This window comes from Coenobita brevimanus, chromosome 60 (genome assembly GCF_032717465.1).
Source record: "Coenobita brevimanus isolate Jiangsu-jjx chromosome 60, ASM3271746v2, whole genome shotgun sequence".
Taxonomy (NCBI): Eukaryota; Metazoa; Arthropoda; class Malacostraca; order Decapoda; family Coenobitidae; genus Coenobita; species Coenobita brevimanus.
This window is the reverse complement of record NC_137013.1, coordinates 39,288,544-39,307,390: the sequence shown is the minus strand read 5'-3', so window position 1 is coordinate 39,307,390 and position 18,847 is coordinate 39,288,544. Positions and strand designations below refer to the sequence as shown.

Sequence of the window (18,847 nt, the reverse complement as noted above, 5' to 3'; positions counted from 1 at the left end):
AGTGGTAAAGACAATGATAGAAGACTATCTTCATCGTGGTCACGTCCTTTACCTTGACAATTGGTACACTAGCCCTCTTCTCGCTCGATATCTACACAGGTATGACATGGGGATATGTGGGACCGTCAAGGTGAACTGGCGTCACATGGTCAAGGTGGGGCGGAAACTTGACAGGAATGAGGTTGTCTTCTTCCAGACAAACAATATCCTTGCAACTGTGTGGAACCACAATAGAGATGTCCGCCTCTTGTCCACGGTTCACCGCCCCTTGATGCACCGTACAGAGTCGGTAGATTATCAGAGCGAGAACAGGCGCCATGTATGGAAACCTGAGTGTGTGCTTGATTATAATATCAACATGCGCCTGGTGGACCAGTCAGACTCCATGATATCCAATGTCGAGTGTGCCAGGACCACGATGAAGTGGTACAAAAAACTATTCTTTCACCTGCTTGACATTACTGCCCTGAATTGCCACCACCTTCACGCCATGACAACAGGAGTTCAGGAAACCTTTGAAGGGTTTGTGAGGGAGCTGACATGAGAGATTGTTGCAAGATATGCGGTTGAAAGGCCCCAACACCGCACCTGCACAGCCCCAGGTGCCCACCCTTCCCTGAGATTATCCGCCCGCCATTTCCCCACTCCCATACCTCCCCAAGCAAATAGACCTAGGCCCCAGCGCAGGTGTCACGTGTGTAGCAGTTCCCGCGTGAGACCCACCACTCAGAGAAAGGACACCCGCTATGAGTGCGTTCAGTGTGACGTGGGTCTGTGTATTCACCCATGTTTCAGTGAGTTTCACACGCTCCTGCACTTCTGATAAGGTGTGAATGCGATAGGACGCTGATACTCTGAAATAAATGTGACAAACAGATGCTCAGTGTAATTATAAAGCCCATAGATCTGTAAATAGTAGTATGGAAGTGAACACGGGTGTAATATAAGTGGAAAATTATTTTGTAAGTGTATGAATATTATCTATGTGGAAACATACCTTGCGAGGGTATTTTGATGCGATATTCAGACGCTCAGTGGAATAAATAAGGCCCATAAATATGTAAATAGGAGTCTGCAAGTGAACACAGCTGTAATAGAAGTGGAATATTAGTATGTAAGTGTATGAGTAATTTCTAAGTGGAAACATACCTTGCGAGGGTTTTTTGATGCGATATTCAGATGCTCAGTGGAATAAATAAGGCCCATAAATATGTAAATAGGAGTCTACAAGTGAACACGGGTGTAATAGAAGTGGAATATTACTATGTAAGTGTATGAGTATTATGTTGGTTGAAACATTCATTGCGAGGGTATTTTCATGCGATATTCTGACGCTCACTTGATTAAATAATGTCAGTAAATATGTATAGTGCAGAATAGGGTGTAAATGGGTGTAATGTAAGTGGTAAAATATATTGTGATTGAAGAAATAAAGTAAAAGTGGAAACACGAGTGTTAGAGAGTGTGGTTGCTACGAGATTATGCGCTAACATTTCGCTAAATGCCCTCGTAATGAATATAAATAATTGAAAACGTTTATAGTGGTGGAGGAAAGGTTCAATGTAAAGAAGAAAATATTATGAAAGTTATAAAACAATGTTGCATGTTGAAATACGAGTCGTAGCGAGTGCGCTGAGTATGCATATGTGCGCTATACTTATGCTACATGTCATCGTAATGAATGAAAACAGCTGAAAACATTTACATACAGTACAAAATGGTAAAATGGCATTGAAACAGTAGTATACAAGTAGAAAAAATGATATGTTGACTGAAACAAGAAACTTAGCACATAGCGTTTTACCAATCGGAGCAAACTAGCCTTGCTAGCACGAAGGTACGATACTTATTTTTCATATATATGTCATTGAAATTCATTATATTGTTATTCTTATTGTTTATTAGTTCAAATTCAATAAATGTAGAGGTGGTGTTTGTTGTTTCTCCCAAAATTAACTTACCATAGAAAACGTGAGCGCCTCACACTATGATAGAATACGATACCCTGCGCGGGGGACCTCACCTGTTCTGACCGGTTGCGGACCACGGTAAGCATTTTCTTTGTGATTTTCCTTTGTTTCTCAACATAAGCGTAAGTTTTAGCCAAAAAATATTTTTTCCAAAAGTGGTCGGGACTGGGGGATGTCATAGGTGCGAAAGTGGTCGGGACGTAATGGGTTAATATCCCCTGTGTTCACCACTACCCTTCCTTTATCATTCTTCACACAATGCTCACCTATGATATCCCTATTCTCCCTCTTCATCTGATCAGTCACCTTAACTATCATATTCTTCCTTTCCACATGATGTAGGTTATCAAATAAAAGTCTCTATGACTCTGACTTCGCCCTGTAAACCCCTTTTCTTGCCCTATGCACGGCAGCCAAATATTCCTCTCTGTTACCACCCTTCTACCATTCCTGAAAAATCTTCTTTTCTCCTTAACTGCTGCTTCTACACCCTCATCCCACCACCAAGTTACTTTATGTCTTGGTGGGCCTCTTTTCCATCCACATACTGAACCAGTAACTCTCAAGAGGTTGCTTTTGAGGGCTCTGTACTGTTCATTAACACCTCTGTCAACGTCTCCCTGTTCAGCCACCACTCTCCTCCTCTCCCTATAGAAGGCTTCCTTTTTCAGCTTCCATATTTTCCTCCTAGGTGCACAGGTCCTCTTTTTCATCACTCGCTTCTCAAGCACCATGTCACATCAACAAGTTGTGTTGCTGCACATTCCTCACTCCCAATAACTTTAACATCTCTCACTCAGGAAAAAGTCTGTCTGGCTGCTATTTCCTTCTGACTTGTATGTAATCAACCTACTCTCTCTCTCTTCCTAAAATGTGTGTTACACACAATCATGTTCATTGCCTTCTTAAACTCGAGTATCCTTTCCCCGTCCTCATTTCTTGTACCATATGCATATCCCCCAAGCACTCCTTCATATCTTTGAGCTGCTTCACCTACACGACCATTTAAGTCCCCTCCCAAAACTACAATCTCATCATCCCCCATACCACTTACTATATGTATTAAGTCATCCCAAAATCTATCCTCCTCTACCTCATTCAAGCCTGCCTGTGGTGCATACACCGATATAAATGCAACAATTTTCCCACCGAACAAAATTTTCACTATTATTATCCTATCAATTACTCTCATAACATTCATGACATATTCCACTCATTTCTCTCCAACCAACACACCTACACCACCATATCCAACCGACCCTGCCAAAACAACTTATAATAACAATCCCTCCCAGCAATCTTTCTGGCTGATCCATCCCTATACCAGATTTTTTGCACACATCCCACGTCCACGCACCTCCTACTCAATGTCTCAACCACTTCCCCCGCTCTACTCCTCAAACTTCCCACATTCCACGATGCCACTCTGATCCCGCTGGGTGGTTTAGTGTCCTCAGGCTTGCTTTGAAAATAAAGTCTGATAAAAGTGAGTTTTCACTGTATGAGAGGTTATCTAAATAGACTGGACTGATCTTCAACACACTGCAGTTAAGTCTCACGCAACCATATGAGTCCAGGCATTCATTTTTAACCCTTATAAAATGATTGATACAAATATTATAATGTCGGTAATACAGAAAAAAAAGCATACCAGTATTACTGAAGTGTCTTGGTAATAAAATTTAGTTACAGTAAGTACAGGACTGCTTTCAGTTTTACTTGTATATGATTAAGTCTGGTATCACGTAATATCAATAGGATTAGTTAATTTGCTGAAAGCCAATGCCAGCAATATAGAGGGAGGGATGCACTGTCTACTAATATTCTTTCAGTATTTGGGTGTACAGCATTAAGAAGTTAATCTTGGTTGCCTCAGAAACTGGAAAGTCAACCATCTCATGCTTCCTGTAAACAGATAGTGCATACAAATATTACTGTAACTCACCACAGAATACATGTCCACAATTGGTCTCGATGGCATACTTTGGAGAGTCGATACAGATGGGACATTCACTCTGGAAGTTAGATCGACGTGACCCAGTCATGTTGGAACCTAGCCACCACAGAATGGGGAAAAAATTGAGGTAATGTTAAAAGTACTCATGCTTTGTTAACTCCTTATTACAGTGACTGACAGGATCATTCCTATTACAGTACTATATGTATCGGGTATGTACTGTATGTATATGTGGGTGTGTGTGTGTGTATACATACTGTATATATTTACAGTACAGATACATACTATATATATATATATATATCCGTCCACCCATCATCCAATTCTACATTGCCCCATGAGAAGCATACAAGCCCAGGGCTAGGCAATTTGGTCCTGACATTTAAGATGAGAGTGACCAGCCTCACTCATCCCTGAGTGGCATTACATGAGCAATAACCCCAACCACCCCTTGGATATAAACCTTCACCAGCTCAATCCGATTGGAGTGCTGTAATTACCCACTAAACCATAATTTGGTTATGTGGTTACCACCCAGCATGGTAAATGGTTTCCTGGTGTACAGGAAACCATTAGGCTTGTCACTCAGTGTAGAGTCACCCATAGGCAGAAAGAAAGAAAGAATGACAAAAGAGGGAGTGTAAAGTCACCCGTAGGCAGAAGGACGAGAAAAGAATGAAGTAAAGAAAGACAGAAGAGGAAGGAAGGAATGGAGCGAGAAGAGGAAAGGGCAGACACCCGAGAGCAGCACTACATCGAGTGAGTGGATGGTGAGCGTATTGTGGTAGGTGGGGGTGCTTACCATCCACTCACGTAATGCAGTGCTGCTCTCAGGTGTCTGCCCTTTCCTCTCCTTCATCCTTCTTTCCTTCCATCCTCTTCTGTTTTTCTTTCCTTCATGCTTTCCTCATCCTTCTGCCTACGGGTGACTTTACACTACCTCTTCTGTCTTTCTTTCCTTCATTCTTTCCTCTTACGTCTGCCTGTGGGTGACTCTACACTGAGTGACAAGCCAAATGGTTTCCTGTACATCAGGAAACCATTTACTACACTGGGTGGTAACCATATAACCAAATTTCGGCGCCTGGTTATTTAGTGGGTAATTACAGAATTCCAATCGGACTGAGCCAGTGAAGGTTATATCCAAGGGGTGGTTGGGGTTTATTGCTCACGTAATGCCACTCAGGGATGAGTGAGGCTGGTCACTCATCTTAAATGTCAGGACCAACTTGTCTAGACCCGGGCTTCTACGCTCCTCATAGGGCGGCATAGGATTGGATTATGGATATATATAAGTTATTGGAAGGCTCTTAAAAAACAAAACATACTAGAAGTGTTGGAAGAATCTTCTTTAAAACTATAATGCTTACCAGGGTTGTTGGTGGGATGTTGTGTTGTACGGTCCTGTGTGGGTCGCCTCCAAAAGGTTGCCAGCAGGTACCTGAGGTGTGGGGGTAAAAGGTCAGTGTTTGCTGACACACTAACTCCTATAACACAAAAAGTATTTTGTTTATGGTACTGAACAAACTCTAAACTCCAAAACCCAACTTCTGAAAAAATATTCATTCATTCAGATTTCCCTCCAACATCATCTGTCTGTTGGGGAATCTTTATTGTATTTTCAGATGTTGCTGTTACATTTTTCAGGCTCTGTTGTCCCCCATGCCAATGCAGGCATTGTTTATTTACAACATTGGGTCTTGTACGATGATCCTTTGCTGTTTCAACTTGATCTCAGTTTTCCATCAAAATGTCTCCAAACAAATGCAGTGATATGATAGAGTAACTATACCTGAAAAAGAAAGCATTGCATACTTAGGATCAACAGAACTTGAAAATTACAATATAAAGGAGCATATTGAAAAGTTATTAAAATATTATGCTGATAGTGAGTGTGATAAAGCTTGTCTGAAAGTAAAAGACACTGTGAAGCCAAATCAGTCAGCCTGGATAAACTTGTTTTTGAATGATTTAAGCAGCATGGAAGTGAAAAGTTTGTACCGTATACTGTTTGAACCAGTGATCTGTGGAGATGCTTCCACACACAACTGATGCATATAAACCAACAGATAAAAAATATTTGCAGACTATGAAGCTGTGGAGAAATCTACAATGGAATGTTCAGGGTTGGTGAAAATCATACTGGTATGTGATTAAGGTACAATATCTTCTTGACAGTGTTCAGTGAAACAGTGACTGTGGGAATCCTCAGCTCTGCTGATGATTCCAGTGAACTATGTGCTCTTGCCACCATCCTCCTGTACCTTTCTTTTCAACTGCCACTTCATTTACAGTACTTACCCTAACTTATAACACTTTTTCAAAATTAGTGACTTTAGACATTTTTAGTCTTTGTTTCCTATTTTAAGCTTTGTTCTAATAATCTGGCTTTTCCCTTGTGACACTGATCATTGATTCCAAAGAGAAGGAGTATAACTGTACATACAGTAGTGTACAAAATAAAATCTAATATGGCACAGTACTGTACAGAAAAAAATCGGGTGTTAGAATCTTGCACTGTTTAAGAAATTTCCACTTCAGGTGGATCATTCCTTAAACTAGCCTAACAAAACACATAGCTATAACTTGATTCCTATACATTTCAAAATCCCTAAGTAAATCTAGTGACTGACCCTGCCAAGATAGCTGTGAAGATGGCTGTCGGTGTACCCAGCAGCAGCAGGAACCTGGCTATGGCATTCCCTTCCATCTCATAGGAATCAGGCTTAGTTTACAGTAGTAGAAGAAGCCAGTAAACATTAACAAGTGATGCCCTCTTCCATCACATCCCAGCCTTTGAGGATTCAGGGGATGGAACAGACAGTTAGATATGAATACCATATTACAGTATGGTATATTACCTGAATCCTTTTCATCACCCTGTTTACATAAACACACTATCAATATACCTATCAGTCATCCAGCCTATCTGTCTGTCTGTCTGTCTATATATCTATCTGTCTGTCTATCTGTGCATCTGTCCATCTATCTGTCTGTCCATTTTCTTGCCAAACCAGGAGCATAGTCTTGGGGGTAGGCAACTTGCCCTTGTGTGGGATTATGTAAGCAATAAACCCCAATAATCCCTCTTATGTAAACTTGTACAGGCTCTGTTTGGCTGGAGCACCTCAACCCATTAGACCACCAGGCATCCATTTGGTTATATGGTTACCAACCAGTGTAGGAAATAGTTTTTGGGGGTTAAAGGAAACCATGTGGCTTGTAATGTAGTACCAATGTAGTTACCTGAAGGTAGCATCACACTGAGTAAATGGATAGTAGGTGCTTCCCATGTGCCACCTCATACAAATACTGTTAATTGTTTTGTCTCTCTATTTTTTGGTAGCTGGAAATGGCAAACAAAAGACAGTGCTGTACTTTCTATATAAAGCCAAACACTTAGAGAAACTTGATATATTGTTGTTGAGGGCACAACTAAGCTGCTTTATACTTATGAAAAGTTTACCTTTCACAACAGCATAAGTTTTTAAAATATATATGCACTTTCATGTTGCAGGAACAGCTCAGTCAGTGTTTTCAGTGTCTGCACTGCATCATATTCTGCTTCTCAGAACCCTTTTCATTTTATATAGTGTCTGCTTGTTAATGTTCACTGATTGAATTGATGATTAATAATTTCATGAAACAGCAAAGATATCTGTGCTTCTCACACCAGCTGACTAAGCTGTACCTCTTGGGCAATGGCAAGGGGTTTGTATTATATGGATCTCTCTGTAGTCTGGCATACAAAATTACCAGTACTGTATATTCAAACTATATCTAACCTTGTGGGCCTTTCTGAGGACAGAAGTTTCCCTTAGTAAATTAGGTCATATGGTGATAGATAGCCAAAGTAAAATACTATACAGTAGGCTCTCACTATGTTATGGATGTATTCCATTTTTTTCTAAATTATTATTATTATTATTTTTTACAGCTGATATATACTGTCTAATTAGGGTGGATTGGTAAATCATCTATGAAGGTAGCATTGCAACATTAATGGACAGTCTTCATATATTTAACTGTGAAAATACCAAAAAGGATGTAAACAAAGGCTACATATAACAAGAACTTGTATACTGCACCCATACCTTAGTGAAAATCTGGACTCTGAAGGGGTATTTGAGATACGCCGAAGTAGAGTCAGTCGATGTGGTGTCAAGAAAAACACCTTTTTGCTTTCTTTATACTATCAGCTTACAGATATACTTAACCCCTAAATACCAAAGCACATCAGTGTATGTATTGACCACTTTAGCTCTCTCAGCCGAATCACATCAATATAGCACGCCTTGTAAAAAACTGCCTGCACATTGCTCCGCCCCGATTGTGACGTATATCCCTTCAAACCAATGAGAACTAATCCCTCTGGCCTCGGGTTGGGTGATCCGGCCACTCTGGGGGCAGGGGGGGTCACCCTCCCTCTTGGCCCATCCATTGCCTGAATGTTTCATCATATGTCACGTAATAACCCTCTCTGAAGACCCTCCCACCCCTCTGTACGCCCCAGTAGGACGTTGTTAGTCAAAGTTTACCCCTCCTCCAACCACGAGGCCCATTCCATCCCCCTCCAGCTCCCCCCACCTTCCCCCCTACCTTGTATACCCCTACCTACCCTACCCCCTCCCTCCCTTTCGGCCCCATACTACTCTCCTACCCCCAATAAACCATCATGTGATAGCAAGCACACAGCTTGGCTTGCTCTCCCCCCCCATGCCTCCCCTCCCCCACTCCCCCCACCCCCAACACATGTACACGTGCTTTATATGTATTGCCTTGATTTTTTTTTTTTTTTTTTCCCCGTGCCTTTTTGTACATGAACACAATAAATGCTTCTCTGTATACTATTCTATATATGCAATCACAGGCATCTGAGCCCCAGCCCCCTCTCCACCACCCAGCCCCATCCCCCCACCACCATCCCTTCACCTCGATACATCTATTACTCCCCATATGTGAATTATCTCCCCACACCTGCAAACACACCTGCTTGCATGGATGATATGGTAAATCACATAGATTTTGTTTGTTTCAACTAGCCAAATTGGTTGTTACCATAAATGATCTCCCAAGGTTCAATGTACTCATTGTGGGCCTTCTCCCCGATCGAATTTTATCTCCTCACACGTACATACACATCTGTTTTTATAGTAGTTGATCAAGAACAAACAAAGTGCTCTACTTTGATTAGAAAAGATGGTTTTATCCAACCTCCATACCTACAAACCTTCTCCCCACAGGGTACTTTATCTCCCCACACCCCAAAACACCAGTTCTCAGGCTTGGTGTGACATATGATATTGCATTGACCTCAGTAATAGAAATAGTTATCAAAACTATGGGGGCTTTAGAAAATTTTGGGGAGTAACTATTTTTTTTTTTTTTTTTCAACTTTGACCCTTGATTGTGCGGTAACCATTAGGCCTAGGGGGGTGCCAATTGCGCTGTCAGGTGTGTAAATTCTTCATCTTTAGCCTGAACATACTGATTTTACCCTTGGTGAAAGTCGAAAAAACACCCTTGAATTGCGGCTCCAGTGGCAGACGAGCCAGATGTTATTGCGGTATTTAGGGATTAAGTCCTTTTTCATTTTCTCATACAGTACCCATACAATTTTTTTAAAATGCCTGAAAATATTGTTTAGCCTCATTTTTCTTTGAACAGTTTATCTGTTGTTTAAGGCAGGGGTACCAAAGGAAATGTAAATACTGTACTGTATGTAACTTCCTTCTAATTTTTAATATTACTGTATTTTTTTAACTGTTTTTTTTTCTCCAGCAAGCATTGAAAGGTGGTACCATACTTCTTTTGACACTGATGGCTTAAACGACGGACAGTGTCCTAAATGGATACATGAGGTCAAATCTTCTGAGAGGTAAGACTTATTAGGATATCCTTGTAGTACTATATGTATTTTCATGTTATGCAGTGAAATCTTTTATTCCATTTATAAACAGTCATATAATGACTGCCAGGTATTTGCAGTTATCTTCTCTCTGTCGCACTTCCTCCATGCAATCACAATCTTTCTGTCTCCAAACTCACAAAACAGTTTTGCATAGTAGAAGTGTTAAAATTTCCCTTTTATCATTTATGATTTAATAAAATAATATATTAACTCAAACAAAGCATGCATGGAAATGTTTGAAAGGAATGGGAGAGTGTTTTTGATTGAAGATATGAATGGAAAAGTAGGGAATGTGAAGGTCGGTGAATAGTTGGTGAGTGGGGTGTGCCTGCAGAAGTGGATGAGAATGGCAGTGCTCTAGTGGACATTTGTGCAGGGGGGGGGGGGTTGATGATAGCCAATACCCTCTTTAGACACAAAATGATCCACAAGTATACATGGCGAATGATGAGAAGGGTGGGTGGTGAACTGAATGAACGGAAGGCAATGATTGATTAGGTGTGTGGATGATAGAGTTGAGATAGTGTGTAATGGATACAAGAGCATATAGAGGTTGGGGGAGTGGACTTTCTGACCACCACTTTGTGGTGGTGAAAGTCATGGTTCACATGATATGGAGGAATAGAAGAAGGGAAGGACAGGAGGAAGTAGTTCATACAAGGAAGGTAGAAAGGTTGCAAGAGGATGGAAAAAAAGAATATAAGAGAGAAGTGGAGGAGCAATTGGGTAAATATGATTTGGAGCAGATGGGGGATGGGGAAGGTGTGTGCATGATATTCTTAGAAGTCTGTGCAACACGTGAGGTGGTGTGTGGGGTGAAGACGAAACGGGATGCAAGGAATAGCATGGTGGTGAGATAGGCTGTGCTCAAAAGAAGAAAGCATTTAGTGAGTGGATAAGGAACAGGGGCATGGAGGAAGTTGAGAGACGGAAGAGAGTGTTATATGTTGAGAGGAAGAGAGAGGTGAAAAGATTAGTAAGAGTGTAAAAAGAAAGTGAATGAGGAATTTGGAAGGAGTTTGAGTGTAAAGTGGAGGGAATGCAAGAAAATGTTCTGGAAAGAGGTAAAGAGAGTTAAATAGGGTGATAAAGAAGTTAGTCAGGGAGTGAATGATAAAAATGGTAGGCTGCTAGTGGAGAAGGGAAAATAAGTAAGCAGTTGGAGAGAACACTTCAAGGAATTGTTGAACATAGAGAATGAAAGTATTGTGAGTGTAAGTGGCTGGGGAATGACTGGGAGGAGGAGGGATGTGAGAAGAGAGGAAGAAATCAGTAGCATGGAAGTTGTGGAAGCAATGAAGAAAGTCAAAATGGGGAAAGCCCCAGGAATTGATGGAGTGTGTGGTGAATTGCTGAAGCATGGGGGAGAGAGAGTAGTAGAATGGATGTGGAAGATGTGCAGATTGGCTTGGGAGGAAGGTAGAGTCATGGAGGATTGGAAGTCAGGTATAATTATTTCCCTGTACAAAGGAAGAGGGGAAAAAGAAGTGTGTGGTAATCATAGGGACATTTGTCTTCTTAGTGTAATAGGAAAAGTATATATGGTAGGATACTTATTGACAGAGTTAGGGAAAGAACAGAGGAATTAGTTGGAGAAGAACAGGGAGGTTTTAGGAAGGGAAGAAGTTGTGTAGATCAGATATTCATTCCTATGTCTATAGTAGAAAAGTTTCTAGAGAAGGAGAAGAAGTTGTATGTTGCCTTCATGGATTTGGAGAAAGCATATGACAGGGTGGATAGAAAAGGAATGTGGAAAGTATTAGAAACATATGGAGTAAATGAGAAGTTGTTGAATGCCGTGAAGAGTAGGTATGAGGGTGCTAAGGCTGCAGTGCATGTGGACAGTGAACTAAGTGAATTGCTCTGTTTGAAAGTTGAATTGAAACAGGGATGTGTCATGTGTCTATGGCTGTTCAGTCTGTATATGGATGGGATTATAAAAGACATACAAGGTAGGGCAGTGGATGTTGGAGTGGCCCTAATGAGAGAGGGCAGTTTTTGGAAACTCCCTTTACTGTTGTTTGCAGATGATACTGTGTTGTTAAGTGAAGATGAAAGGGAGCTGCAAGGCTTGGTGAATGAGTTTAGGAGAGTGTGTAAGAAATGGAATCTAAACATGAATGTAGGGAAGAGTAAAGTTATGGTCTTCGAGATAAGTGAAGTCAGTGAATGTACAGTGAGGCTGGATGAGGAGGAAATGGAAGATGTGAGTGCTTTTAAGTACTTGGGTAGTGTGATGAGTAAGGATGGAAGTTTAGAGGGTGAAGTGCTTGAAAGGATACAGCAAGGAAGAAGGGTTGCTTTTCTTTGAAAGCGGTGATAAGAAACAAGGAAGTGTGTATGAATGTAAAAAAGTTGCTGCATGACAGTATTGTGATACCAACTCAAATGTATCGAAGTGAAGCTTGGACCTTGTTGGAGGGACACAAGTCAAGAGTGAGAGCAATGGAAATGAGTTATTTGAGAGGAGCATGTGGAGTCACACGGAATGATAGACTGACAAATGAGGACGTGAAGGAGCGTTGTGGTGTGGATGTGGACGTGATAGAAAGCGTTAGGAGAAGTACATTGAGGTAGTTTGGCCATGTGGATAGGATGGAGAGCGAGAGACTGATGAGGAGAGTTTATGTGAGTGAGGTGGAGGGGGAGAGAGGGAGGGGGAGGCCAAGGATGAGATGGAGGGTTGGAGTGGAGAGGTATATGAAATAAGGGTGTGTGAGCTGGGAGCAGGGCACTGAAATGGCGGGGGACTGGGTGACATAGAGATGATCTGTTTGTGGCCACTCCTTAAGGGATTAAGGCATCTGGCAAAAGAAAGAAGAACTCAAACAAATGGAGGTACTGGACACTTAACCCTCCTTTGCAGATGCATTTATTGCATAGGCTATAGTAGAGTATTGCAGTTACATGCACTTGTTTTGGGTCTGTGTGGTTGCATCTCCACTGAACCATGCTTATAACTCCATTGGATTATGGCGTCTGGCAATAGATAGATAGGTTAAATCTTATTTCCTCTTTGCCAATGAAGAGTAGTTCTCTCATATTTGGATGTGGGTTCTGACCTACTAATGCAGTTGGAATAATGCTTCTCTGTTGGTTTTGGATCCGAGTGTCTGACAAGACAACATCACCTCGTCAAAAGGAACAGGACCAGTTGAGGAGCTCTGTGGGATAAATCCAAACATGTCAGAGCAGAAAAACTGAGAAAATGAAAGTTAGACAAATGTTTTTTACCCATGGCACTTTTGAAGTTCCACCACAGAGCAGCTTCTTAAAAAGAGGCACTCTGTGGAAGGACTCCAGAGGTGTCATATGTCCCAAATTCCATATTCTGTCATCAGTTTTCCTGATTTTGAGGCACATTCAAAGTTACCCCAAAGAGTTTCTGAACTTTAACCTTGCATTGTTCCCCCCCCCCCCAAGTGGCTTGAGAAAGTTGGAACTGATTTCAAAAAAAGGCCACTACCTGTACCAGTATAGTAGGTTTTTGTAAGTTAATGATTTCTTGACTTACCAATTTTTTTTTTTTTCCTGTTCAATTGCCATCCAATCTGTCTATGTATATCACCAGATATCACAGTCCCATAATGGGTGGTCACAAACAAACCACCTCCATGTCACCCTGTCCTTTGCCATCAGGCTGCCCTTTCTCCAAAACATCCCTCTTTCATATACCTTACCACCCCATCCCTCTCCCCATGGCCACAACATCTCATAGTATTTCTCATAATGCTATGTAGCACATCCACATCACTACAGTACTCCTTCACTTCCTCATTTGCCTGTTTATCTCTAAATACTGTATTAGCTTCACATGCTCCTTTCAGAGAACTCATTTCCAGTTGACAATATTGTTGCAATGTGCAGTAATTACGGTATTATTTCCCCCCCCACCCCCCCCGAAGTCCTTCCCCCCCCCCGGCAATGCTCATGGTGTCTACATTGAACCACTGAGTCTGCATTGGTACCTCTAACCCAAGCTGCACATCCATTAGACTTTCAGATCAGTCTCAACATTTTGACCAGTTCAGTGGCTGTTCTGGTGAGACAGTTTCAAGCAAAATAGGCTTGTCAGGACTGGTCTAAAGTGGTCCTGCCCCAGAACCTAGACAGGATTTACTCAGTCATGCATATGAAAGGATGCACGGTTGCACCAAGCGACAAGGATAACCATGAACATCCCGTGCTTAGGGGTAAATGCTGATACAGCAAAAATGGCAGACAAATAAAAAAATTATGATTTTAAAAATTGAATTTTGCATAAATGACAGCCAACACTGATATGGGATGGTGATAAATATGTATCGGTAGTTTTCACTTGAAAAAAATACTTATTTAAACCTGAATTGAAAAAGTTATCATAGTCCATTATGGCTGAATTAGTGCAATAATAATGTCTGGAGAGAAATCCAAAGTTTGTGAATCTCTGTGGATTATTATAAGGTAATGACGTAAAACAAAAATTATGGTATCTAGGGCTGGGGGAGGTACTATCAAAGAAGAGGGGAAGTGGCCATGTGCAATTTGTCACAAGGGCGTGGGAAGCAACTCCATCTTTTGCAGTGTGTGATTTGTGGACACATAAGAGATGTAGTGTTATTAGAGGTAAACTACAAGATAATGGTGATTTCATGTGTGTGGTGCGTCGGGAAGAGCATGTGGATATTGCCAGGCATGAAAGAATTGAACTTGCTGTTGAGTCTCTTGAGTGTGTGGAAGAGTTTTGTTATTTGGGAGACATGTTATGTGCTGGAGGTGGGGCTGGAGCTAGCTCTGTGGCTAGAGTGAGGAGTAGTTGGAAGTTCAGGGAGCTGTTGCCTCCCCTGACATTGAGAGGACTCTCTCTCAGTGCTAAGAGATCATTGTATGCAGCATGTGTTGGGAGTGTAATGTTGTATCATAGTGGGACCTGGGCAGTAAAGCAAGAAGATATTCGCAGGTTTAAATGTACAGAAATGACAATGATTAGGTGGATGTGCAGTGCATCCCTGAGTGCGAGGCCTGGGGGGGGCTAGGTTTACAGTGAAAGAGTTGATGGGTAGGATGGGACTGGAGTGTATCGGTGTTATCATGAGGAGAGGTAGATTGAGATGGTCTGGGCTTGTGGAAAGGATGGGGGATGATAATTGGGTGCAGAAAGTTGTTATGATGCAGAGAAGTAGATTGACATGGTTTGGGCTTGTGGAGAGGATGGGGGATGATAATTGGGTGCAGAAAGTGATAAGTGTTAATGTTGGGAGTAGGGTAGTGAAAGGTAGACTGAAAAAGACCTGGGACGAGGTCACTGAGGGTGACCTCAGGGTTATGAGACTAAATAGGGAAGCTGCCAGAGATCGAGCAGCATGGAGAGCCGCCATTTGGTGATGAAGGCCGACGCATGCAAGCATGTTGGAGTCTTCATAAATGGGAAAAAAAAAAAATGACAGCAGATACAAATATTTCCAAGTAATAATTCCTTAAGGATGAGTGTTGCAACCTTTGTCTCTGGTTATGTCAATTGTCTTTTCAGTGAAAAGGCAAGCTGCATGTTTACCGGGTACTTCATTTCATGGCGTAATAAGAATCCATTATCATGATTCTAATTGTGACACACTGGCTACTTGTCACATTTTTTTCCTTTATATGATGTAGAAACAACTGTGTACAGTAATAACAGCGATATTTACATTTACATGTACCATACTGTATTGTTTTATCATTATCCCATTCTTTCTGTTTACATTCAGTAACACAGCTGATATCTTCAAGGCTCTGGCCAATTAATCCTCCAACCTACAGGAGCAGCAGTAAGGGTGGTGTAAGTCTTAAATCCATTCTGGCAAGCATCTAGTTGGTCTAGAGAGTTTAGACTGGCCTGAAAAGCATCATAAAAATGTGGCTTTAATGTGATAGTGGGAGAGTTTGTCATGACTAATATGCTAAGATGAATGTTGCGGTGGATAAAATGGATGTAGTAATGTGCCTTTGTACAAAATATAAGCAGTACAAAAAAGGGTATTGTAAGGATGAAGTTGCAGCAGTTATGTGTATTAACTTTTAAAACCTCAAGACATGCACTCATGCAGAAAGCTATTTCACTCATTGTACTGTGGGAAAAAATGCATTAATAGACCCCACAAAACAGTATCTCGCCAATTTTTTCTTAGCGGAAGAAACACCACTTTAAAAAGTTGACTGAGAACTGTGCAATGTATTGATTTCCATTACTATTTAGTAAAAATCCGGTGTTATGGTTTTGTAAAAATATACCCTTAATTTTATTACTACCACTGTTATCATGTCAAAAATAACTAGTGTGTCATAGGGAAGGAATGTAACTCATTTTCCAAATAAACACAGCTGCGTGAAGCACTGTTTACACTTTTATTTATGTAAGCAGCTGTGATTACCTGTTTATTATAAAGCTTCATATCTATTTAGAATTTGAAATAAAGAGATAAAGGGTACCTCACGCAAGGAAGTTAGGTGGAAGCGATCAGCTGATGCAATGTAAACAAACACGGACGGTACCCCCACCGTGGGTAGGCCAGTCCCTTCCCGTGTCATGTTAGCGCAGTTAAAAGAAGTTATATAATGCATTTTTTCTGTTAGGTCATTGAATCTGGTAAAATGTAAAAAAAAAAGTGAAGAAATTGCGGACAGTAGTGCATCAGTAGTCTAAGTGATTAGCTTAATGAAAATTAGCATCCTTGCGGTAACCGCATCGATGTAATCACAGCATATTTATGGGTCTGTTCTTTGGTTCAAAATGGACGTCGGGAAATGTTGAGGTGACTGGAAAAGGATGTTCTGCCATAATAACGAAACGGCTGACTATAGCATGAAATGGGCAGCAGTTCTCGCTAAAGTTATTGCGAGTAGCCCGAGTAGGCTGCCGGGTAATTTTGAGCTTTGAAAGTAGGTGGATCTGGCGTTAGTATTAATTTTTTTCGTTTTCTTTTTCTTTTTTTCTTTCTTTTTTTTTTTGCTAACAAAAGACGTCTCTGTTAAAGCAGTTTTGTCTTGTTTTTTCACAAACAATTGTGAGCAAGCGCAGATTTTTGTGCGAGATTAATATCAACAAAAATGGCTGTGGGTGGATATTTTGCAGCTATAACAACAGCTTTGAAGAGCATACTGTCATTCTTCTGTCAGTTTCAGATATGCTATGCAGCCATGTGGAGAATGGTAACTGACAAGGAGAGTGTGTGTGAGGTGGAGGGGGAGAGAGGGAAAGGAAAACGAGGATTCATTCATTCATTGCCAAACGCCATGTATCCCAAACGGGGTGGTCAAGGCTTAGAGTTAATTGTTGTACAGGGAGGGGCACTAATCCTCCACCAACCCCACTTGACACGTAGGGAGAACGTTATGCCAACAGCATCTGATGTTCCCAGGCGGTCACCCATCCAAGTACTAACCAGACCCAACGACCGAGGATGATATATATATATATATATCAATCAATCATTTCCTGTGGCACCCTCGGGGATGCATAGGGCCTCGATGAACTCACACCACCACATCCTATCTTGTGCTAACTCCTCAAGATCTCCCCAACACTCATCTCCAGCTTCCCGTCTCATTGTCCTCACCCACGTCTCTTTTGGCCTTCCTCTACCTCTCCTACCAAGTGCCACCCACCCTGGTGTACCTCGTACTATTCCCTGTCTCCTGTACACATGTCCTAGCCACTTCCATCGTGAGAATCTAACATATTCATCGATCGGCTGCACTCCCGTTATTTCTCTAATTCTACTATTTGGTATCCTTTCCCACCACTTAACTCCTAATATTCTTCTAAGTGCTTTACTTTCAAACACCAAGAATTTATTTTCCATAGTCACTGTGCTGTACCAAGACTCGTGTCCATAAATTAAGATACTCCTAACCACTACCTTATAAAGTTTGATTTTTGTATGCACAGAGAAATTGTTATTATTCCAAATATTTTTAAGCATTCCCATTGCCTGATTAGCCTTCTTTAACCTTTCCTCGAATTCAAAGTTCAAAGAACCATCCTTGGCTAAATAAGTACCTAAATATTTAAACCTATCAACTTGCTTTACAACCATACCACCAATTACACATTCCTGTGCATTTTCCATATTCATATTGATTATTTCAGTTTTTCCACAATTAATAACCAAACCCACCTTGCGACCTTCACTCACCAAACAGTCCAACACTCTCTGCATCTCTTCTGGCCCATCACAAATCAAAACTATATCATCTGCATAATCTAAATCCAAAAGTTTCCTGTTCTCTCCCCAAAGTATACCTGCACCGGTTTCTGTTCCAACGCGTTTCATAATGTAATCAATGACCAATATAAATAGTAAAGGCGATAGAACACCACCTTGAATTACTCCGGACTTGACTTCAAACGAATCACTCAGACAACCATCAACCATCACTTTACAAAATGTGTCCTCATGCATGTTCATAATGACCCTCACAAACTCCTCTGGTATTCCATAATGTCTCATGATCTTCCCCATAGTCTCTCTCGAAACACTATCAAAAGCCTTTTCAAAATCAACAAAACAAAGACTTAACGGTACTCTCATTTCATTAACTTGCTGCATCAAATGCCTGACTATAAAGATCTGATCATTGCAACCACGTCCCTTTCTAAAACCAGCCTGTTCATCCCTCAGAACACCCTCAACCACCGGCTCCAACCTATTTAACAACACTCTACTAAAAACTTTCAAAGCTATCGGTGACAAAGAGATTCCCCTCCAATTACCACATTCACTCAGGTCTCCCTTCTTCGGAACTTTAACAATTACACCATTCTTCCAAACTGATGGTAGTAACCCCGTCACCCATATCTTATTGAATAGCTTGGTCAAGATCATTATTAATCTATCCCCCTCCACTTTAAACATTTCCGGAAATAAACCATCCTCCCCTGGTGCCTTATTATTCTTTAACTGTTTTACTGCTTTCTCCACTTCTGCAAGCCTCAACTCTCCTGTTTCTATATTTAAATCTTCCTGAGCAGACGGTATATCCTCTTCTGGT

General features: G+C 41.2%; 1 protein-coding gene across 2 annotated transcripts in view; it reads right to left on the bottom strand.

Moving 5' to 3' along the window:
* Positions 1-16,343, bottom strand: part of LOC145403240 (E3 ubiquitin-protein ligase RNF170-like) — a 29,310-nt gene extending 12,967 nt beyond the window's left edge. The window contains exons 1-5 of one of the 2 annotated variants that reach the window (XM_080275056.1): positions 16,286-16,300; positions 12,901-13,002; positions 6,561-6,721; positions 5,298-5,368; positions 3,916-4,023 (exon numbers count right to left, since the gene is read on the bottom strand). In XM_080275056.1, coding sequence (XP_080131182.1) covers positions 3,916-4,023; positions 5,298-5,368; positions 6,561-6,637 — 256 coding nt within the window. In that variant the 5' untranslated portion in view covers positions 6,638-6,721; positions 12,901-13,002; positions 16,286-16,300. Of the gene's footprint in view, positions 1-3,915; positions 4,024-5,297; positions 5,369-6,560; positions 6,722-12,900; positions 13,003-16,285 lie in introns of both variants that reach the window. The other variant, XM_080275055.1, reaches the window with a different exon arrangement.
* Between the last annotated feature and the right edge of the window lie 2,504 nt (positions 16,344-18,847).